Genomic DNA, 24,362 nt, shown 5'->3' on the forward strand with positions numbered 1-24,362 from the left:
AACACGTTTTATTCATTAAACAATATCAGAAGAGTTAGACGTCTCGTCAACGGCGTGTCCGCGAACGTGCAAAAAAGCTCATCCTACTGTGTCCTTTATTCCCGCCCCTGTGGTTGTATTATCCAATAGGATTCCACTATTCTAATTTGACAGGAAGTTGCCAACGACTGGTCGGCTGGGAGTGATTTTGTTTACATGTGAGCCTGACAATGTCTCTTTTATTTTGACAGTCACCATATATTCTCACTTAATATATTCCCGGTCAGCAATGAAACACTGACACCGGCGAACCTAACGCCTTTTTATCTGGCGATCACGTTTGCATTGAACAAAAAAAAAAAAAAAAAAAAAAAGTGTCCGGTGGTGGACAGAGTGACGTTAACGTCGGTGCCGTGGGGACAGGATAGGCTGACTGCTGTTTATTGTGAGCGTCTATTCTGCAGTGGGTCGTGTCCCCGGGAACACACAGAAACGCGGTTGGCAAACTGCCGTGAATTCAAGCTTGCGGTTTGGGACCGAGCACCCACTTGAGACGCCGCAGCATGGACCCCTTTGACAGCAACAGCTCAGCAGGTAAGGAACCAAGAGGGTCATCGTTTACAGTCGGGAGCTAGCAGCAGCAGGCCAGCTAATAACTTACGGGGCATTAGCGGCCAGCGCACTGGAAGTGGTGACATTCACCCGAGGGCACACGTCGAATAGTGGGGTCGGTGTGAGTTCGAGCCCCCGAAAGAAATGATGACTTTGTTGTTATTGGGGCGGCTTTTCTCCCTCCTGACTAACGCCCGAGTGTTTTTCCGAAGCTAACTTTAGTCTTAGCCTCGGTGCGCGTGCCTGCGATGGCACGATAACGTTTTCAGTTCACACTGCTGCCCTACTCAGGGGGAATGGAGCAAACTGAATGGCGCAGTGTTGTTCTACATCCATTTGCAAAGTGTAGTCATTCAGCAGTGTTCCGGCAACAGAGGCACACTTGCCCCGAGTCTTTGGAGAAAAAACAACAACAACAACAACAACAACAACAACAACAACAACATCATGTGAAAACTGAAATTGATTTCCGGGGGGGTAGTTTGTCTTGGTAAAAGCCATGTTTTGTCACCGGGCTTTGGGCAAACCGCAGACAGCTGTCTCATAACACCTGCTGGGATCCCAGGGGTCTTGAGAATGAAACAGCTTCCTGTTGAAGCCCATAGATACATAGTGTGTGTGTGTGTGTGTGTGTGTGTGTGTGTGTGTGTGTGTGTGTGTGTGTGTGTGTGTGTGAACGGTTCGACTAGAGCTGGAGGCGACGCAGTGCTTTATTTTTCGTACAGGTTGAGCCTGTTCCCATGCAGGATAAATGAACGTCAAAACCACACACCTCAAAATGGATCAGCATTTATTACTGATAAGCAGGAAGAGCACTGCCCTGACTGGTGCAAAGCGGCCTTGGAATAGCACATCATTTATCCATCTCTCTCTCTGCGCTGCTTTGTGCTTTCTTTTTGCTGTTCTCGCGTAGTCCGTGCTTTCATCTGGCAATTCCTCTTATCATTTGTCTTGCCCGTGTAAAAATTTAATGAGGACATATTGATGTTTGACGAGGGTTCACACAACACTTTTATAAACTTGACTATGCAAGGGGAAAAACTATATTCAGCCAGTTTTTGGATTTCTTTTATCTCTATTTTAGGACCTTATATTGCAATGAAAACACATAAATGCATTTGCAAAAAAACTTTATATTAGTACCAGAAGTCAAAGTGAAAATATTGTTTTGTCCAGTTTAATGTCATTAAAAACAATTTATTAACCCAGTTTTATATAAGACCAAGTTTTAAAAACAACAAAAAAGTAAAAAAAAACTGATGCCTGATTTGTGTTTTAAATGATGAGGATTTAAGGCTCTTTTTTTCTTTCTTTTTGTTAATATCTGTTTACAGCTACTTTTACCACAGTGTGTGTTCAGTTTCTGTCACTAGATTTTTGGACCCACTCGCTCATTTGTCCTTTGTGTCATTGTTTCTGCATAAACACTATTAAAAGGGAATGTGGTGACGGTGTCTTTTTGCTCACCTCAACTCTGACTGATTGTGCATTGTTTCAGACTAAAACAGGAGTATGAAGAGAACGTGAGGCAAAATGAGAATGTGGATGCACTTGTAAAATGCAACTCTTATTATCAAATTAGGAAGTTGCACATGCGTGGGATTGTCTCAAACTGCTGAGAGAGAAGTCACATGCACTTAGCGTGAGTCTTGGCGTTCGTCTTCGTTTTGCTGACTTCATTTGTTGGTTTGTGGAAGTTCGGTCATTTTGAAACTGCAGTAGGTTTGTTACTCTTTCGTCCTCTGCTTGTATTTTCGTGAGTCCTGATAAGTGTACTATTGACAATATTCTATAAAACCAGTACCTTCACATAGCTGTCATTACGTAACGTTGAGTCTTGTCAATAGTTTGACATCAGAAAAATGTTGCTCAAGATTTATCGAGAGGGAAGTGGGAAAACTGCCTGCTTAGTGACACTGAAAATGGGTTCAAGCTTTAGAACTCAACTCTTATGCGCTGAACTCAGGACCTCCAAAGACACATCGCATAAATGATTCATCTGTTTGTTTGTGATTTATGTAAAATCATTCAGATTCTTGTCTGTTATCTTTCCCACACTGAATATAATATGCCTGATCTCTCTCTGCTCCCTGTGTTAGAGCGCGCCAACCTGCCGAGGAACATGATTGAGAACAGCATGTTTGAAGAAGAGCCAGATGTGGTGGATTTGGCCAAGGACTCCAGCAGCTCTTTTCCAGTACGTTCTTGCAATGATTTACCATAATACATGTCTGAGTTCTTTTATCTGAAGGAACAAAGGCATTTGGAATATAAATCTAAATGCACACCTGCATGGCTCTGCAGAACTTCTTGAAAATACCATGATCTCCATAATCTCAAAGGGTTAACTTTGAGCACGTCAGAGCAGTATACAGAAGAAGCGGTTGATCTCTGGCTAGATGATGCTTGTAAGTAGAAACAGGGAGCCTTTGTGAGCTTCCAGCTGAAACATCTCTCACAAGTCTGCATAGTAATGTGTCCATCGGATGTGCATTTAGTACATTATGAGAAATGCTTTGAGTAAATATGACAGAAATTGCGTTAAATATTGTATCTATTGAAATATCTAACATCTTCCTTAGCGTTTTTGTCAAATTCTTTTTACTTTGTCGTTTAACATTAAGATAATTCCCGTTTCTCAACACTTACTCTTCATTGTGCCGTTTTCTCTCTAAGAGGCAGCTCACAATAGGTTTTCATATGGTGTTTAGATACAAAAAAATTCTTTCCACGGGATTGTCTTATGAATTTAAGCTCTTGATGTCTAATTAACTGTAGATCAAAGGAGGCAGTGACATGGAACTAAAGCGTAACTGTGTGGTTTCCATGGTCTCTCTAGTCGTTCCCCGCTCTTGACCCAGATGAGGTCGTGTACGAGCCTCGCAGTTCGCGGCTGCTCGTACGCGGCCTTGGCGAGAACGACATGGATGAAGACGAGGAGGACTGCGAGTCTTCGGCCCGACTTCTCGGCATGTCCTTCATGAACAGGAGCTCCTCACACAGATCCAGGCCCTCACCGTACACCAGACAGACTGCCACCAGGTAACGCACTGGCTGCAAATACCAAGAGTGAAGAATGAGTCTCCACAAACTTTTTATACAGAACGTACTTATTTATATTATCTATTCAAAACAGTGTTTATTCTTTTGAGGAAAATAACACATTTTTATGCTGAGCTTTATTCAGCCAATAAACTCAGGTACTACAGATACTACTTTGTTGCGCCCAGAGGGCTAACATAATTCAAGAAATAAAACACCAGTAAGGTAAACGTAAATCGAGGATTTTCTTAACAACAGAAAACCAATAGCTAAGGGTTGAACCCTTGGACTCAAAACGATCCACTCAGAAGGAGGGACAAAACTGAACAATCTGACAGGCAAGATAACACAAATCTCTACGGTAAGGTAGGTTAAAATAACACAAATCGCTACGGTAGGGTAGGCTAAAAAAATAACACAAATCGCTACGGTAAGGTAGGCTAAAATAACACAAATCGCTATGGTAAGGTAGGCTAAAATAACACAGATCTCTACAGTAAGGTAGGCTAAAAAATTATACAAATCGCTATGATAAGGTAGGCTAAAATAACACAAATCGCTACGGTAGGGTAGGCTAAAAAAATAACACAAATCGCTACGGTAAGGTAGGCTAAAATAACACAAACCGCTACGGTAGGGTAGGCTAAAAAAATAACACAAATCGCTACGGTAAGGTAGGCTAAAATAACACAAATCGCTACGGTAAGGTGGTAGGCTAAAATAACACAAATCTCTACACACACTCTCTCTCTGCACCCAGCTCTCTCTTTCTCTATGTCTTGGTCCATCTTGCCCAATTGTAGATTGGCTCCAGCTGTTTGTGTGCCATCATCCAGGAACACCTGTAACACCTGACACATATGAAATATCACTAACACTCCTGACACACACGCCCACAGCTAATCACTACGACACATAACACACTTGAAAAAACATAGTGGATAAAACATAACAAACTAAAGGCCTGTGGAAAAGGGCGCGTTCCAAAAAAGTAAGTGTCTCTCAACATTTCCAACTTCTGTCTTGTTCAAAAATAGCAGCGAGTGCTCTGTTCTGCATTCGTGCATCTGTAATGTCTGTTGCTTTTGGGTTTCAGTTCATGTTCCCGACCGTCCACCCGCACCATGGTTGTGTGTGCGCTGTTCTGGGGGATTGTTATATCCATGACCATGGTGCTGTACTTCTTGCCTGGGTGCTTCTTTACCAAGGTAAGAAGTATAATCACTAACAGAGAGGTCAGGTAGCATGCATATGTAATGATAACTAAATAGTATTTTAATGCTGCATACATTTGTGTAATCATAATTTATCTAGATTAATATGATTATACAATTTCGTTCGGCTGTGTTGCAATTTTCAATCAGTTATTTTGCAGAATTTCTCATTTTAATACAAAGCAAAAAAAATAATAATTTAATTTGCCAGAAAGACAAACACAACTGCTGTCAAAATGTACTTCTTTTACAACGTTAAACTTGATATAATTAAAAATGCACACAGCTAAAAGTTAGGACATTTCTGTTTCTATAAGTTGTTTACCAAAGGAAATGACCCCTACAAGTATTCGTGTTGTTGGTTTTCATTTATCACCAGTTGTCCAAGCTCATTTTGCTTTCCTCAGAATCATTTACATTTACATTTATTTGTAAATCAATAATTTAATGTGTTGCGTCATTACACAATAACACATCATGAGTACCATGAAACGCATCGTATTTCTATTTCACAATAGTTTATTACGCTAGTTATTTTTCTCTGTCGTTTACCCAGTTCTCCTGCTTTCTGCAGACTGGCTGCCGTAAGGAGAACACCACCACGCCCCTGGATCCCGTCTACCCCGTGGCTTCGAATGGAGAACTTTTTCCATGGGCGCAGTTCCGCCTGCCTCAGAGCGTACGGCCTCTCAGCTACGACCTCACCCTCAACCCTGACATTAGCAAAATGACCTTCACTGGCCGCGTTGTTATCAGCATGTTCGTGCGACACAATACCAACCGGATTGTGCTTCACAGCGCCGATATGAATATTTCCAAAGCTACGTTCAAGGTAGGATTACAAAGAGTCTCATGGAAGACTGGGATTTTTTTTATTCCAAGATGTCAGTCAGTATTTACTTTTACTTGGTCAAAAGATTGATTGATTGATTGATTGATTGATGGCTTCCTCTCTCCTAGCTGGGTGATGGAGAGGCCAAGGATGTGACCGTACTGGAGTACAAACCGCAACAGCAGATAGCCATTAAGTTCTCCAGTGACCTCCAAGTAGGCCAGCGCTGTCTTCTGACACTTGATTACCGAGCCAACCTCTCAAGTACCTACGATGGTTTCTACTACAGCTCATACACTGACAAAAACGGAAGCAAGAGGTACACTCGCAGCACCATCTTGGATCGCCTTCACAGCTAATGATCGTTGATGCAATGAATGAATGTGGTCATATTTTCCTTGAGAGTGATATTTGCACATGTAATGCTTGTATATTTGCACAGGGCTCTTGCAGCAACCCAGTTTGAGCCGCTGTCAGCCCGGAAGGCCTTCCCTTGCTTTGATGAACCGGGTTTCAAGGCCACCTTCCTCATTAGAATCAGCAGAAAACCAAATTACATGACTCTCTCCAACATGCCAAAGGTAGCACGGAACACGGAATACACTGTCACTCCATGTGTTTTAGTTCATTACAGCCAATGCAAAAACCCACCACGTGCTGGTGAAATGGAAAGTGTGTGATGCTTTGTTCAACAATTTTTCCACTCTTGAAATTATTGATTTTAAAAATGTTTGGCTACCGTTGTAATTTGATGCTATTTATTGGTGAGAATTATGTTTAGTTACTGTGTATAACATAATATATACAGTAAAATAGGACTCCTACCACTCATATAAACACAGTGGAAGATGACGGGTTCATTTTTAGATTACAAAAGGTAAAAAAAATAATTCCTTGTTATTTCACTTGGATTTATGCTGTTTTGTTCCAGGCCAAAACCATTGAACTCTCCGACGGCCTCCTGCAAGATGAGTTTGAAAAGACAACCGTCAACATGAGCACGTACCTGGTGGCCTTCATCGTTGCCGACTTCAGCCCCGTCAGCAGGAATGTCTCAGAAACTCTGGTGAGTCTCATATAGTCGTTTCCTTTGCTGCATGTGCGCACTGACAATCCAAACTACTAATTCCTACCAAAAAGTGGACTTTTGACTGATGAAGTTGCACCGTGTGTCCCTGCTAAGTAATATATCTGTGTCTTTATGTTTTAGGTGTCTGTGTACTCCGTGAAGGAGAAGAAGGAGCACACTGAGTTTGCTCTGGAGGCCGCTTCCCAGCTGCTCCAGTACTACAACAACTTTTTTGAAATTACTTACCCACTTAAGAAATTAGGTGAGCGTGCGCGCACACACACACACAACACACACAGGCAGGAGTTTCCGAATCCCCATCTGGGATATTTTCTTCCAGCTAACTTGCCTTGTCTCACCCTGGCCTTTGTCAGATTTGGTGGCCATCCCAGACTTCCTGGCGGGAGCGATGGAGAACTGGGGTCTCATCACCTTCAGAGAGACCAGCCTGCTGGTGGGGAAGAACTCGTCCCTTCTGGAGAAGCAAGTGGTTTCCTCCGTCGTAGCGCATGAGCTCGCCCACCAGGTGCGTTCATGATTTTTCTTGACAAAGAAGGGTTTTCATTGTTCAACTCATTCCTCATGAAGCGCAACTGTGTTGATGCTAAAAATCTCTCTCTTAAACAGACAGCTTCCTAGTTAGGCATAGGAGCCGCAAATGATATGAAAGAGCAGAGTAAGGAGCTTTTCCTGACTTAAGTTGTCACCTGTAGACAAGGTGGGAATTATGCAGCATTGTTAACTGTGCTGTTACCATTGGTTGCAACACTGAACCGTGACCTAAATCAGCACCCAGTCAATCAATCAACTTTTATTTGTACAGCACTAAATCACATCCCGATGGCCGTCATCTGCCTATGACTGGTTGGGGTGAGAAGGAAATACAAAAAATGTAGAGAGAGAGAAATAGAAGTAGCCAGAGTGAGTTGCAGGGTGAAGAACGAAGCAGCGCCCAGTGCAGCCAAAGCTATTTGAAGCCCAGTCCAACATGCTTCTTGCTCTTTCTTCTGGCTCCCAGTGGTTTGGAAACCTGGTAACCATGAGCTGGTGGAACGACCTGTGGCTCAACGAAGGCTTTGCCACTTACATGCAGTACACGTCGCTGCAGGCAGTGTATCCCAAGCTGGACATTGTAAGTTTGACGTTCGCCACTCCTCCCTACACACGTGTGCAGTTTATCTTTAATAGAGTTGAACTTCATGGCACTTCATGTCTTGGTTTGCAGGATAATCTATTCCTGTCAGTGAGGTTCAGAGCCATGGACAGCGACGCATTGAACTCTTCCCATGCTGTGTCAACTGAGGTTGATGCACCAGAACAGGTTCAGGAGATGTTTGACTCCGTCTCCTATGAAAAGGTACATTTTTTACTTTAAAGTTCAACTTTAAAGTGTTCTTAAGGTCCATAGAGCTACAGCTATAGTGAAAGATACATATGCGAACCAGGCAATGTGGACCGTTATTATTGAGATACTACCTGTGCATAATCTGGATCCTGCCTCACTGACAACATACAGTCTAAAAACACATAAATACAAAGGCAGGTGGAACAATGAAAACTGGTAAAAGGACTGAATATTGATGGACACTGGCACTGGATTAAGAAATACCAGAAATGTGCAGCAGAATCTGCTTTTGTTCTAATCCAAAGAATTGTTTTGTTTTTCTGCGCCTTACAGGGTGCGTCCGTCCTGCTCATGCTGAACGCCTCGATGGCAAGTGAGCAGCAGTTCAGGAAGGGTCTCATTCAGTACCTGAAACAGTTCAGCGGATCAAACACCAACACCGACGACCTCTGGAACAGCCTCACACAGGTGCGCGTTTCATCTCCCCACCTCTCTCTCCCTGCAAGCCTGACCGGGTTCCTCACCTTTTCTCACAACAACAACAACAACAACAACAACAACAACAACAATCTCGCTGGTCGCTAGGTGGAGCTGTCGACGCACTACCAGAACGTCTCCAAGATGATGAGCTCGTGGACGTCGCAGAAGGGCTTCCCGTTGGTCACCGTCAGCCGCAAGCGGGATGAGGTGACGCTCACGCAGGAGCACTTCCGACTGACCACTGACAATGTCACGCGGAGTTCCAGGTGGGTGAGCGCGTCCAGGCAGAGGTGTGTTTTTTGAGACGTGCGGCGGGCCGTTGTGGGTACAAATTCTGTCCGGCCTACCAGATCTGTCCGGGCTGGGTCCGCGGTTTCCGGTGATTTCAATGACGTGGCAAACTGTCACTGGCTAAGTGGTGTCTGTAAGGCTACGAGATCTGATCGGGGGTCTGGCGACTGCCGAAGATGTCGCATACGGCAATTCTATTAGGACAAACTACATCACGAACAAACGAACGAACGAATAGCTAGAACTATCTATCTGTTCAACTGCAATGTAGTTTGTCCTAATAGAGATGCCGTAAGATCCTGGACAGATCTCTTAGCCTGGACAGATTTTGTACCTACACTGGAACTCTCAATGTGTTTCAGCTTGTGGACGATTCCAGTGACGTACGTGAACGACAGCTGTAGCGTGGCGCCCGAGTGCAGACAGATGTTCACCTTAAAGACCAAGTCAGGTAAGACCCACTCAGTCAGTCTGAGATAGTGTTGTAGTGCTCGAGATTGCTCATGGTCTTGGGGTTTTTGATCAAGACCAAATGGAGACTCAGCCAACACTACAATGACAGATAACAACGGAAAAGAATCCAGCTGCTGATTTTATGACACAAAGTTGTTTTTTTGAAAATGGTTAAAAAAAAAGTTGGCAAACTCCAGATGTCTTGGTCTTGTCTCAATCTCGATACTCTCTAGTCTTGATAATGCCTTGGTCTCGGTTGGTGCGGTCTTGACTCCAACCCTAGGCTCAGAGTCCTGGCAGTGTGTCATATTGTTATACATTGTGTGTGTGTGTGTGTGTGTGTGTGTGTGTGTGTGTGTGTGTGTGTGTGTGTGTGTGTGTGTGTGTGTGTGTGTGTTTCCAGGGACATTTAAAGTGGCAGAAAGTGTGAAGTGGCTGAAGTTGAACTACAGAAACACAGGCTTCTACGTGGTGGACTATGGAGATGACGGCTGGGCGGCTCTTCGAGACGCGTTGTCCAGCAACATCAGCGTTCTGACACCCGAGGACCGCGCCTCACTCATACACAACAGCTTTGCGCTTTCCAGGTACACATTTTTAAGAGTTTATCCGTCAGTTGGATCCACGGACCTCGAGTCAAAGTGCTTAAGCGGCTCTCGTCCTCTCTTGTCTCTCAGACTGGGACGCGTGTCCTTCAAGCACGTGCTCAAGACTTTGGACTACCTGACCAACGAAACGGAGACGTCTCCCGTGACCGAGGCCTTGCTGCAGCTCAGAAAGCTCTATCGGCTGCTTGAGAAAAGACAGGAAAACAGGCTTGTGTCTCGCATGAAGGTGCAGCCTGAACACAAAGGAACACGCGTAGTTGGGCTCCTCAGGCTGTTCATGTCTAGTCTTAATAACATGATATATGTTAGGGTTTTCTGATTCATGGTGATGAATGAGACACTGAATTGAAGTTGGGAAGTGAGTGAATAATTTCATCCACTAGAGGGCTCTCAATCAAAGCGAAACAAATCTCCCAGTTTAACCTTAATCTTTTAAAAACACAACCTGAATATTTTGGGACCTTCCAACTACAATTTAACTCGAAAAAAAAAATGGTTTTCTATGCATTGTATATTAATTAATAGTATAAATATGTAGGCCTGATACATAATTTTAAAAGTCAGTTTTTCTATTAATCACTCTTCTACAAATGTGGCTTGCGGTGGTGCTGTTTAGCCAACATACTTTCTGCTCAATTCCTTCCAAGGTTTTCAGGATCAATTCAGTATTTGTTTTTTGTTTTTTAAATTGGAATAACAAGAAAATTAGTATGGAAAAACAAATTAATCAGATTTTGCTTTTGCATTCGCCAATGACTTGTCTGCGCATTAACATGTCCTTTATTTTCTTTTTCTTTTTTCTTAAATTTCACAACAGAATTTTATTCTGAAGCGTTTTGGTTCTTTGATGGATGATCAAACTTGGAAAGAAGAGGAAGAGGAGCGGGTGTCAAAACAGGAGCTGCGCTCAGCCCTGTTGCAGGCAGCCTGTGCACTAAATGAACCAAAGTGCACCCAGCAGGCAAAAGCTCTTTTCAAACAGTACACCGAATCCAATGGGACCTTCCGGTACGAACAGCACATCATGAATATTTCATTTTTGAGCTGATTTTTATGTATTTAGTATTTCAGACAGAAGCTTACAATTGAAGCATAAGTGTCAAAGTGTTAAGTGCAGTTTGATTAGAGTGTACTTGGGCCTGTAAAGTACAAGTACTTCTTTCTGTGTTTCTGTAGGATTCCAGGCGATCTGCAGCAGGTTGTGTTCAACGTTGCTGCCCAGTCGGATGACGACTGGGCGGTTTTACTCGGCTTGTATCAGCATGTTGACAGTGACGCAGAGAAGCGGAAAATTATTCGAGGCCTGGCATCAACCCAGAACGTGCGGAATATCGTCATGTAGGTGTTTGAGTTTTGCTTTTTCGGTCACTTTGAAGCTTCATTGCCTTTAGGAACTCAGCGGAGTCATTGACGATTGAAACCAGATTCATTGAAACCACTGTGCACCAAACTGTAGCTTATTTAAAATGATGCTAAGTAGAGGATGCTCACACGAATGCAGCATTTCTCAACATAGCACGTAATGCTCCCTTGTCGATAAAATCCTCATATATGTATATACACATATTGCAGAATTCTAATAATGATGCTTAACTTGTAGAGGAGGAGAGGAGGAGTTCACTGCCCTCTCAGAAATAAAAAAGATGGAGATATATGGAGATGTCTGCTCATGGGTGACACCTTATTGACCTAACACTGTTTGACACCTCGTGCAGGATTCTTCAGACAGGGTTGAAGGGCGACATCATCCGCACTCAGGAGTTGCCCCTGGTCATCCACACTGTGTGTCAAGGCTTCGCCGGCTACTTGTTTGCCTGGGACTTCATCCAAGACAACTGGGACAGGCTCATTGAAAAGTAGGCGGTTTCTCTCTCAGCTTCGTCCCACTTTGCACCAGTAGCACATTTTGATGAGAAGCTGAAACACTGTGTGTGTTTATGGCCACAGGTTCCCGGTCGGCTCCTTTGCCATCCAGACCATCATCAACTCTGTTACCTCACAGTTCTCCACTCAGTCGCACCTGGAACAAGTATGTGTGGCAGCCCCATATGTTGCAGCTCGTGCTATTATTTCTTTCTTTTTTTCAAGAAATGTAAATCTACCAAACGTTGACTGATCCCAACTGGATTGGATTCAATAGCTCATTAACTATTAATTCATTTAATTTTATTATATTCTGTATAAAATCTGAAATGATGCTGACCAGAGGTCTTGTTGAGCATCTGGATTATTTTTAACAGCTTTGCTACTTTCAATATAGTGTATTTCTCTTTTTCAAGCACAACTAAACTATAATCAGTAATAGTTCTGACCAGTGAGCCATTATTGGGTGTTTAATAACTTTTAATAATAATAATAATAATAAACTTTTATTTGTACAGCGCTAAATCACAACCAAAGGCGTCTCAAAGCGCTTTATACAATCAGAGAGAACCAACCGGGCTTAATGACAACTAATGTTATTTTCTAGATTTTTATGTTTTACTGTTCTTAAAATGTACTGAACAGTGGGCCCCAAAGTCAAGGTACTCTAAAGTAATCTCCCTCTAAAATACGATCCACTTTTATACTTAACTACACCACGGCATACTTCAAATTGCTCCTCTTCAAGCAATAAACAATAAGTGAATTACTTGATGCAGAATTTGGATCATTTAAACACAAAAGTAGCAGGCGCTTTTTCCAAGTAGAAGCAGGAGTAGAAAGTACACATTTGTATCCAAATATAGGCAGTAAAAGTAAAAAGTTGCCAGAAAAAGAAGTACTCAAGCACAGATACCGGAAATATGTACTTTAGTACAGTAACAAGGTATTTGTACATTGTTGCTTGGCAATGAAAGAGTGATTCTTACTGCTCTAATACAAATGCATATCCAATGCATGTCCAGTAACTTTTTATTTTTTGGTCTTCCAGGTGCAGGGTTTCTTCTCCAGGCTGAAGGAGCGCGGCTCCCAGATGAGGAGCGTGCAGGAAGCTTTGGAAACCATCCGGCTGAACCAGCGCTGGTTGGACAAGAACCTGGTCTCTCTACAGAATTGGCTCTAACACCACCCGGCCTCCGCTCCATTCACAGGTGTTTGCACTATTCTAGGACTGTGTCTCCCTTCTTGCAGGGCAGAGCACACATCCCAGGCTTGAAGGCTGTGCTCTACCTTGCTGGACGAGGTGTCGGATGGTCTGACATTGGTCCTGCAAGTTGTATTTATTAGCTCAGGGTGGCTCTGATTTGTGTCTCCGACACGGGAGATTAAAAAAAAATCACACTCCGCACACTGTTGACCAAACTGCTCCTCTGAAGCTCCCACATCTCCACCAGTCTCCAGTGAAGACAATCATGCCTGACACGCACTCCTCCCTGCTCAGCCTGCTCTGTTACAGCCATTTTAAAAGTGCAGGGTGTCCAGAACGTCGGCATTTATGTCTCTTTACTTCTTCTTTTCGGTCAGCCTGGACTTTTGCAATGGGACAAGCTACACGTAGACTGAGCTGTCAGGGGTTCTCCAGGAGATGGGAACTTGTATTTACTGGTACTTGAGGTATTGACTTGTCTCTGGAGTTAAGCTGAAGTAATACTGCATTTTAAACTCACTCATGACATCTAAGGCTTTTAGTCCGTTAATCTAGCTCAACTAGAAGATCATCAGCTTTACGCCTGGAATACCAAATTTTATTTTTGCCATAAATTGAATGTATTTAAAAAGAAAAAAAGAAAAAGAAAAAACAGAACCTTGCCACTGTGTACAGAGAAGGGTGTCCTGCACATTAAAATCAACAGCCAATGTGTCTTAGGTGAGAGCAGTCAGTGCACTAGAGCCAAATGTTGCTATTCACCCCCCCCCCCCCTTCATTTGAAGACTCCAAACTCTACTTGCATATGAACCTCTCACTGTAATGTATATAAGCTCAATCATTCACTGTTTCTCAAAGTCAGTTACTGTTTTACCCACCACGAGTTTGCTTTGTGTTCTGTATATAGAGTGTAAAGAGGTAATGTATGCATACATATGACTGACCAAGATGTTTGGTCAAATTGTTTTTGGTGACCCCAAGGAGGTCGTTGGCTTATGAATGTCTGTGTTTTAAGGGCTAATGTGCATATTGAAGCTACAGATTGGATGCAGGGGTCAGTCACAGACTGAAAACTGTCGCTCAAAAAGCTGTGGCCAAATAAAGTTGAAGTTTCAAATTCCCTCTCAGTGTCCTGAGTTACCAAGTTATTATTATTCGGGGCTGAGCCTCAGCGAAGTCTCGATTGTATTTTTGCTATGTTTATTCTTATTATTTACACATTCCTCGCGTCTTTGAACCCCATTTTGACTCCCTTACCATACAAAATCGGTGAATTAAATCTGCCACATAGGTAGAAACTGGCGAAAGGTTTGATAAAATGAAGAGAAAAAGGCAAAATTCCACTCTCTAGCGCCCCCTAGAGGCGTTCAAAGATTTCCCGCCCCAATTTGACCCCCTGAACATGCTCCAAAACTCACGGTGAAAAATTCCACGTGTTCCTTCCTGTCGCCCGACAAACAGGAAGTGAGTTATTTCCACTTTTTTACCAATTTTGACCAAATTTCTTGCTCCTCGTGAAAAAAAATTTCCTTCTGGGAAGGTCATAGAGACATGGGGCCAACACCCACGCGTGCGGTCAATCCAGACCTATTTGCTAATCCAGACCAGTATGACATAGACTGGACGTTCAATCCAAAGAATCATCAAAAAAAATGTGAAATTTTCAAACCGTTTTTGTGCAACGGCCCTCCAAAGTCGACGCACATTGAAAATTGACCAAAAATCCCGTCGCAAAAAGTTAAACTTCTCTAGCGCCCTCACACGCGTTCTTTGGATACGGACCTACATTCTGACACTCTGACCTTTGACCCCTGACAAACCGGAAGTTAGCTATTTTTACTTGTTTGAAATCATCCAGAGTGACAGAACTCAACAACCGTGAATGCTGCAACGTTCAAACGTGGACTCTCACAAGGTCAACGTAAAAAGAATGGTCCGGATGCGTTGCACCGTTTTCATTTTAGAGCCCTTTAAAGTTGATGGATGTCAAGACTGACCAAAATCCAAAAAAACACCAGAAAACGAAAAATGCACCTAGCGCCCTCTAGGAACATCGAAAATTCATACAACAAAAACCCACGCGTTCGTCTCATCAAGCTCTACGTCGCATACACTCTAATTTTTAAAATCCGACAAACAGGATGTTGAACGTCATAACGTTATGTGCGCCCTTACTAATTGTGTCCTGCAGAGGGCAGTGTTATCCTGAACGTAATGTTACCTGTCCTACTTATCTACCATGTTCCGGTTCCGGTTTTTGTTGTTGTGAAGAAAAGCAGAGCGCCAGTACGATCGCACTTTTTCCCGCTTGATAAATAAATATGCCTGGAGAAAGCTAAAGATCAGATTTATGTTCTCCGAGAGTTCTTTTAAATATCCACCGCAAGACGCATCGTTCAACACAGGAAGTGAGATATTTGAAATTCTTTGAGATCGCCCCAACGAAAAAAAAAAGTCAGTTTTTTCACTGACCACGCCTACACCGTTATTCACACCCCGGATAACTATATATAGTTAGATTGCTGAAGCCCTTAGCTAAAAGATGATACCAATATCTTTCGTGTAGACGCCGAAATGGCTGAGTTCTAAGCTTAGGTGTCCAAGGTTGTAAAAGCGGAAAAAGCGGGGCTAGAGGCGCTAACTCTGCTGCTGCAGGTTGGGAGCCCTAACGCCTGTGTTTCTCTCCCTCTGTTTCAACACACACACACACTGTACTTTAAATGGCTGCAGATTCCTTCAGAAAAGTGCTACAGACTGTTTTGTTCTTCTTAATGGAATCAAAGAACGTTGTTCATCATGGAGAACCTTTATTGAACGTCGAGCATTAGCTCCTTTACATGTGCCCCCGGTCTCGTCTAACTCTCCTATATATTTGCCCAATGTACCCCATTCATCCATAACGTGCCTTACTGACACCCTGTGGTAGGAAGTGGAAATACACATATCATAACACAGACGTCATTCAAACGTCCACGTGTTTGTCTCATCAAGGCCTATATTTTACATTTGACAGCCACTTCAAAAAAAAAAATGCAGGTAAAAAATATGCAGCATTTGCATACACAGGCATATGATGATTAGACCTCTTCTCCCTCTTTGTCAACACATACATAAATAGCTGCCGTTTCCTTTATAAAAGTGGTACAGACGTCATTCAAACACCTACGTGAAACAAACCCAAAACATAAAAAAAACAAAAAAACAACAAACAACACAGGCACTGGGTCATTATCAGGCGTCGGCAGGGGTTGGGGGGGGGGGGGGGGGTGACTGACGAGCAAAGAACTGAAAAGAAGGACAGAATACGGAAATGTGAGTGGTGTGACTGCCTGACTAGGTTAAAGTTTCCTGAAGTCAAGACACAGATACTTGGATAGTACGGAGGATTTCACACAAGGATTTCCACAAAAACTCGGGCTTCACTCTAAAATCACAATTATGAATTTGAGGGTTTTCTTAATTTCACTGAACACACAATAAATGTCTATCTTTAACAAGAACTATGACAGAAGCGTAAACATTTCTCAATTGTGGAGAGGTCAACAACTTTGCATCGTACCTGAATGTAAAGCAGCAGCATAACGGGAGCAAAGTTTGTTCACTGTGTGGCAATGCAGGAGGGCACATCTCCAAATACTGCCCATTGGACGAGCCAATAGGTCACTTTAGGTCATGTGGCGAAATCTAATTTTGAACGTTGGTATGTAGGTCATTATGTAATTGGCTAACATCTCTGTGATCAAGTCAAGCGTCGCAGCCTTAAGAATTCGGACCTGAGAACACCTGTGGTTTCGGTCATTATGTCACTGGCCAACATCTCTGTGATCAAGTCAAGCGTTGCAACCTTAAGAATTCGGACCTGAGAACACCTGTGGTTTTCTCAAGCTGGTATGTGGGTAAAAAATGAAAAGTGGAATCCTGCTGAAAGAAATGCTTGTTCTGACAACAGGAAAATTAAGTAAGATATCATGATGTAATCATCATCATCATCATCATCATCATCATCATCATCATCACCAGTCCAAAAACATTCATGTGAGGCAAATTTAGAACTCTAAATTGTCCCTGATTGCCAACTTGTTGGCAGGTTACACCTTCCTCTTTATTACTTGCCTGCTTCCTGTCTGAGTTGCTGGCTATCTGGAATAAATCCAGAGCTATCAAGAAGGACTTCTACTGGTCCTCATGCTTGGCCATACATGTTCCCTCCTTTCCCCTTCATAGTTCGAAATCAATTCACTTTTAAGCTTTGGCTAACATGCACACTGATGAGCTTGTGCTTCGAATTTCTATACGGTATGTTTTATATAAGGCTGGCTATGTTTGACGCATAGGCCTCATCTGTGTGTTATTTCTGATGTTTACTTTATTCTAATTATCTTGTGCCCACAAATAATTTTCTTGTTCCCATGACTTACTTTTTTTCTCATATCAGTGTCACCTCAAAGCCTCCATATTCATCATCTTTGTAAGATATCAAACAGATATCTACTGTTCAGGGAGAGTAATAGGACTTTTCATTTCAAATGTATTTACATTTTAAGCAAGCATTTTGCTCTAATGAAATTGTTGGCTGCTATTTATCTTAGCTTATCGACCTTTCCTTCATATGAAATATTTTTTGTTAACTTTGAGAAATATTTGTTAACTTCTACATTTGTTGAGACTTGTTTAAGCATTACACAATTGTACGAATTTGACTTTTCTGCTTCATTGTTTAATTTAAAAAAGAAAAGAGTTAAACCCATAGGGTAAATATGTGGTTCTAAGGTAAAGTGGAAACCTTAAGATTTATTAATGTTAAAATACATTTGGTCAAAAGTGAAACCTTGACCACCCTGGCAGAAGTGGTTGAATCAATACCTTGTAATTTCCATCTATGAAACTTAGGACACCACAAGATCTTTCAAAAATATATATTTATTGTCAACTTATTTCAGGTTAAAATATGACTTTGGCATTTTTTTTTAAGAACTCTGTACTGTAGTGACAAAACGTTCTCAGGCACCAGACACCCTTGAAGTGTGGCTGTTACATCGAGTTGAGGGACAATCATTAAACTTTGGAGTTAAAGGAGCCTACAAAATATTTAAAGATGCGCTTTCGTGTCTCGGATATCCTTAAATCTTCCAACATTCACTCTTCGCAATATAAAAAAATATAGTGCTGACATGACAGATGCTAGAACACAATTCATCATCCAATAACAATGACATTCATCAAACTCAACATAAGGATTGTGGTACAATATTTGCTTTTTTGAAAAACAAGGACTTATATTACAAACAGAAGCACACAAAATAGACACCAATGTTGTCAATGCTTCCTGCGCAGTGTTTCCTTTACCTCTGCATGCACGCTAAGCACAATCAGCATAGATGACCTGATCCAGGTCACTCAGCTCCTTTACCTCTTCTTTACTTCCTGTGTCTTCCACTACGGAGTCAAGTGACCGTTCACTGTCACTTTCTGACACCGAACAATCTACATTTCCTTCCTCCATTTTTTCCAGATGAATTCTCAGTTGCTCCTTCTCACTCAGCACCATTTCCTGCTCCGTGGCTCTCTGCTGCCTCTCCTTCTCTTCTTTCTCTTGCTCAGCTCTCTCTTTCTTCTCCTCTTTCTTCATGTTCCAAAAGAAGCCCAGGTTCTTCTCCGGGTACGTGACCTTGGCCAGTGGCAGCTTGAAAATCTTTTTGGTTTCCGTGGTCAAGTGAAGGAAGGTGAGGGCGGACAGACAGAACGGCCAGGTGCAGGCAGGCAGGCCGAACTGAAGGTAATAAAAGCTGCGATTAGTCACTCGTGGTTAGCTAGCGGGAGCTAATGGGTTCATGTGACGGAACTGCACGCTTACCGTCGACATGATGTTGGCGATGGCTGAGCCGAGGTACGCACAGAAAAAACCTGAAAAAAAAAAGAGACTCTGTGAGACATCGTTCCTGCGACTTAATACCAGGGGTGAGAAGTAAGGAAGTACAAATACTTTGTTACTGTACTTATATTGATTTTTCAGGTATCTTGTACTTCATATGAGTATTTCTTATTCTGACAACCTTTTACGTTATGGATCATTGGTCATAACTGTTACTGATTACAATTTGGGTGTGCTGCTTTTGAAAAAAAAAAATGCTAAAGTACTGAGAGTAGCAAAGCTGTTCAAAATTATCCAGATTCTCATCAAGACAAAGTATCTCCTTATGATGATGTCACATTTATCATCATGGTGTCTACTCACCACACACAATTGCAAGCAGATGCACCTGCCAGGTTAGCGCGTAAAACATTCCTCCAATGGCAATGCAGGCTAACACACAGTTGTATCCCCACAGACCAAAGTAAATGTCTTCAAAGGGAGCAGCCAGAGCCAAGCCTGAGAAGCATTCAAAGAAACAAACAGAATTGAAAGATATTCTAGCAGACAGTCATTAAGACTGGTGGCTTTGTCTCAGTGAGTTATGAATTCACTCCACGTGTCTTTGCAGTTGAGTCCTCTCACCTGAGACCATGCCAATGGCCGAGCCCAGCACTGCGTGAGCACAGGTGATGGGTGAGGAGATGAGGAGGGAAATGATGAACATGCCTCCTGTCCAGGGGTTGTCACAGCCGTACACTTGACCGATCCCCACAGGCACTGACCTAAATAGCTAGGAAGTCAAGACATGCATTTAGTTGACACGGCTGCTGCCGACCGAACCTTTCAGTGATGCTGGATTCAAGTCTTTCAAGATTGTAATCCATCATTTGCAGAGGTGGGAATTAATAAAGTACAAATACTTTGTTACTGTACTTGGTTTTTCAGGTCTACATCTACTTTGCTTGAGTATTTCTTTTTCTGAATACTTTTTAATATTACTCCCTATATTTGTACACAAATATCTGTACTTTCTACTTACTCTTACGTTGGAAAAACACGCTTGTTATTACTTTTGTCTTTTAAAGATACATCATTTGTATCTTTAAAAGACAAAAGTACAAGAGACTTTACTGACCTTGGCTACGTCAATTTCAGACCAGGTGAGGTTGGGCAGCTGCGAGCGGGGCTGGATGAGGACCTGTGGAAAGTAATGATTGTAGTGGCCAGTGGCGACCATGTGGAGACACACCAGGATGTTGAAGGGCAGAGTGAACACTGGCAGATCCCAGCGGCTGTTGATGGAAGCCAGAGCGCTCGACAGAATCGGGCTGAGAGACAAAAAAAATATATAACGACAAAAGTGAATGACGAGAGGTCGGGTTTGACTTGTGAGGCCATCGCTTAATTCATGAGTCATCTCTTACCATATCATGGACATGAAAATGTTGGGCAACAGTAGCCACCAGTACCAATCCCCGGCGTTAGAGAACACAGCCATCAAGAGTCCCACCAGGATGCCGTTGTAACCATACAGCCCTGCGGCTATCGCACCCCTGGAACAAAAGCATAACAGAGGAATTATTGCCTCTGGCTGAAAATAAAAAATATTTACACCCTCATTTGAATGGCAAAAGTTTAGATCCATATGTCATTTGAAGTCTGACAAGTGTTAGTGAGCGTCCAAACCTGTTTTGCTGCATTATTAGGGCAGAAATAGTGGCAAAGAGTGTGCCCACGAAGCCGTTGAGGGCCCACCAGTAGTTCTGGAGGATCAGGCCTCCAAAAATGATCAGACCGCTCAGGGGGTTGTTGACGAACATCACCTGAGCGGCTCCACGCAGGACCCAGTCCAGCAGCTGAAGAAGGAAGAACTGTTCTGGAAGAGAGAGTGAGCGAACACGCAAACGCACAAACACAAAGACATTGTAGAAGACACAGAAAAAAATCAGACATTGTGCAGATGTATTGCAGGTGTGGCCTTGTGCAAAATACAATTCAAAAATCCCGCACGATGCCAGGCTGAGTATGTTTCGTCACGGTGAAAATGTTACTCTCTTCTGAGGTGACACAAGTGACCTTGACTTGTTGGGGTTTTTTTTCTTTGCGAGTTTTTCAAAAGGTGCGAGCGCGATCAAACAGTAAAATTCCCCCCTCAGGTTGGGTTCTTCCGACGTCTTCAAAAACGTAAACAGTTGATGCTGATGGCGAATGTGATAAACCTGAGCAACCGTGCATACCACGGATCAGGGAGTTCTGTATAGAGTTCTAGAAAACCTGCTCTAAACTCCCTTTGCTTTTGCTTTGTGTGTGTGTGTGTGTGTGTGTGTGTGTGTGTGTGTGTGTGTGTGTGTGTGTGTGTGTGTGTGTGTGTGTGTGACAAAGACAGTAATCTAAAACACAACATTATGTACAGTAAGGTGCTGCTATACTTTGCATCCATTTGGCAAAGGGCTGCATGTCTCCAGCGAAGTAGGAAATGGCTTTCAGGAGGCAGGACCTGCTCCTCTGCATTCTGCTTCTTGGCTTCTCGGGGTTCTCCTCCTTTCCATTCTCTGCCGTTTTATCATGTGTGGATGATATTGGAGCCATCAGGGGCTGGAGCTCCTGCGGCCAAAGAAAAGCTCTTAAAAAGAAAGTGCACTGGCAAAGAGCAGAGAATTTGATTAGACTGATAAAACAACAATAATAATAATAATAATAATAACAGCTCTCTCACCGTTGAGGTGCTGGCAGAACAGGCTGATAATGCACAAGTGGAACTGTTGATATTCTTGTGAATATCCTAGAGGAAGGGAAGAGAAGGATTTGCTTGTCACAAGGACTGACTGACTTCATGAGGGTTTGAAATATTTAACTTGACTAATTGATGGAAGACTAAAAAAAGAGAAAAGTTTTTTTTGTGAATTTCTTAACTTTTCTGAAAATATAACTTGTTGTCTTACTGTAATAAGATTTTCATCATAAATTTGTATTCAAGTTCAGAGGTGGGAAGTAACAAGGTCACAAGGTCACTACTTTGTTACTGTACTTAAGCAGACTTTCTTTTTTTATCATAATAGTGTACCTCATGGTACAACGAATGCATTGTTTCATTAATTGCAGAATTTTTCTTCTTGCATTTTACGGAAATATATTTCAGAACCTGCAAGTTCTTCTACTTGAGTGAAGCAGTTGAATCAGTACTTTTACTTTTACCAGAGTATTATTTTACTCAAGTTTCCGTACTTTTACTGAGCCAGAAGGGGAACACTTTTCGCCAGCTATGTTTAAGCTTCATCGTTTTAATTAAAAAATATGCACTTATTTGCATTAAGGCATCTACCAAACAATAGGAGGAATATACAGGTTATTATTATTATTATTATTATTATTATCATTATTATTATTATTATTATTATTATTATTATTATTATTATTATTAATAATAATAATAATAATAATAATAATAATAATAATAATATCAAGGCTCGCGTGTCGAATCACAATCGCACCTGTATAGATACAAATACATACAAACATACACACACTTCTCTCTACTCTGTCATCTTCCACACATTTTGCTTTGTTGTTGTTGCTCCAACCGTTACTCTCTGTCGGGCAACCGTTCAAATGCCGTTTCGCCGCTCCTTACCTTTGCACCGTGTGGTCCAGGCATATGTTCACAGATATTCCCAAGTTGCAGGCTTCTCCTGAGCTCGACGTCGCACACCGAGTCCGTCCGTCCCGGGGCTATTTATGAACCGCGGAGAAAACCCCACCCCTCCGTTTCATCTCCGCGGCGGAACTTCATCTTGACAGCAAACCGCTGCGCCGCTGATAATCATCGCTGCGGCCCAGTTGCATTGGATGAATGTGACACCACCTCCCCCAACCCCTCCCTCCACGCACCGCGAAGAGCGTGGACGTGACGTGAAGGTGCGTTGAGTCAGTGAGCAGCGAGAGAGAGCCGATGATGAATTCCAAAGATGCAACCACCTGAAGACTTGGAGCAACAGGTCAACATGAGGCTGCGTTGTGAAATCATTGAAGAATGGCAAAAGTTCAAGAATGCAGCAGGTATAGATTTTTTTTGTGTGTGTGTGTGTGTGTGTGTGTGTGTGTGTGTGTGTGTGTGTGTGTGTGTGTGTGTGTGTGTTTGTTTGTTTAACCACAGTCAATGCTACAGCCACAGCATGAGGGGACATGCAACATCTTCAACACAATAACATAAAACTGCGGATTACATCATCTATCACATCTAGTGCTAGTGCGCTGCAGAGGTTCACGATTCAAGTGTCAGGGTGAAGTGTCTTGAGTGATGGGAGGTAGTTTAGGTAGCTTGAGGAGGCAACTGAGGCAGTGCAGCCACTTCACTGGGCCATTGTGGCATTCCAACCTTCACCTTCTGCAAATATTTTACAGTATTTGAGTGTGTTAAATATTAAGGGTCTTCTGTACTTGTATAGGCTTATACAACTGGATGGCATTTATCTTATGGTGCACTTACATGAGTGCAACGCATTTGGCAAAGATAGTCACGTTGGCTTCATGTGTTTCCACCACACGGGCTTTTATCCATTTAAAAAAAAAAAAACATTCATAGAACAGAAATGGCAATAAAAGACTTTAAGTGAAAACCAGAAAATCATCTTGGTTCACAGATGGGCAGATTTAATCAAACCGAGGGCTACATGTGGGGCCACCATGTGACAAGCCAGATTTTTTTTTTTTTTTGTTTTTTTTTTTTTTTGTTTGCCATTCCGCCAACGGATGAAAATCTTTTTGGAATGTATTATGTAATATGTGGGCCACTGTGACAGGACATTTCCTGTCGGTCAAACTTATTGGTACATGCAAAGAGCATCAGAAAGTCTGTCCCATCTCAAGAATATCACCTGAACTTCACGCATGTTCAACTGTGAAGGATGTGCAATCATCTCAAGTCAAATGAAGTCGAGGACAATACAATAAACCGTTTAAGGTGAAGCCTGTGTAGACAGAGTTCCTGTTACCGTGGATGAAGTGGCGATTATGAAGAATTGTATGTATGCTTCTCTTTGGAAGTGTCCTGGACGGATAGCATGAAGAATGAGCAGTTCAGATGGACAGAGCATGCTAGATGTTTTGGAGCTGTTGCCAGAGAGGCCAGACTGAGATGGTTTGCAATCTAGAAAGGAGGGACAGTGAGTAGAAAGATGCTGAGTTTGGAACTGGCATGCAGGAGGTCTGGATGGAGGTCATGAAGTTAGCCGGTGTAGGAGACGAGCTGATGATGAATGACTTTGGAAGCTCCACAAGGGGAACAGGCCAAAGGAGAGGAACACAAAGAAGAAGAAGAAGAAGAAGAAGAAGAAGAAGAAGAAGAAGAAGAAGAAGAAGAAGAAGAAGAAGGAGGAGGAGGAAGTGATAATAAACTGCACTGGATTTCAAATGTTCAACTGATTTGCTCTTGAACATGTAACAGAATTCTGCAGCTATTTAAGTGAAAGTAGAAAGTCTGAAATTAAAAGTGCAAAAATATCATTAATGTCTCA

General features: G+C 42.4%; 2 protein-coding genes across 4 annotated transcripts; one reads left to right on the forward strand and one right to left on the reverse strand.

Annotated features, from left to right (window-relative positions):
* The first annotated feature begins 327 nt into the window (after positions 1-327).
* Positions 328-14,116, forward strand: lnpep (leucyl/cystinyl aminopeptidase). 2 transcript variants are annotated; one of them, XM_076015159.1, is made up of 22 exons: positions 328-573; positions 2,691-2,788; positions 3,431-3,633; positions 4,730-4,841; positions 5,422-5,679; positions 5,808-5,998; positions 6,122-6,260; positions 6,611-6,745; positions 6,890-7,010; positions 7,123-7,274; positions 7,767-7,880; positions 7,974-8,105; positions 8,427-8,561; positions 8,679-8,839; positions 9,227-9,315; positions 9,721-9,904; positions 9,995-10,151; positions 10,743-10,933; positions 11,102-11,263; positions 11,641-11,781; positions 11,873-11,954; positions 12,840-14,116. In XM_076015159.1, exons 1-22 carry the CDS (start codon positions 543-545, stop codon positions 12,969-12,971), a joined length of 3,120 nt encoding a protein of 1,039 aa, XP_075871274.1. In that variant the 5' UTR covers positions 328-542; the 3' UTR covers positions 12,972-14,116. The 2 variants fall into 2 exon arrangements, with proteins under 2 accessions (XP_075871274.1, XP_075871275.1); XM_076015160.1 differs by lacking the exons at positions 328-573; positions 2,691-2,788 and adding an exon at positions 2,819-2,999.
* Positions 14,117-17,896: 3,780 nt separating this feature from the next.
* slc14a2 (solute carrier family 14 member 2) lies at positions 17,897-22,635 on the reverse strand. Of its 2 annotated transcripts, none has more exons than XM_076015127.1 (10): positions 22,481-22,635; positions 21,566-21,631; positions 21,279-21,453; positions 20,536-20,725; positions 20,274-20,402; positions 19,985-20,177; positions 19,492-19,639; positions 19,231-19,365; positions 18,850-18,899; positions 17,897-18,765 (listed from the first exon to the last, which is right to left on the reverse strand). In XM_076015127.1, the coding sequence occupies exons 1-10, from the start codon at positions 22,502-22,504 to the stop codon at positions 18,355-18,357; spliced, it is 1,521 nt and encodes a 506-aa protein (XP_075871242.1). In that variant the 5' UTR covers positions 22,505-22,635; the 3' UTR covers positions 17,897-18,354. The 2 variants fall into 2 exon arrangements, with proteins under 2 accessions (XP_075871242.1, XP_075871241.1); XM_076015126.1 differs by having other exon boundaries at positions 21,279-21,489.
* Between the last annotated feature and the right edge of the window lie 1,727 nt (positions 22,636-24,362).

The sequence above is a fragment of the Nelusetta ayraudi genome, unplaced genomic scaffold (assembly GCF_046127955.1).
Source record: "Nelusetta ayraudi isolate G7.1 ecotype Tasmania unplaced genomic scaffold, CSIRO-AGI_Nayr_v1 ptg000181l, whole genome shotgun sequence".
NCBI lineage: Eukaryota > Metazoa > Chordata > Actinopteri > Tetraodontiformes > Monacanthidae > Nelusetta > Nelusetta ayraudi.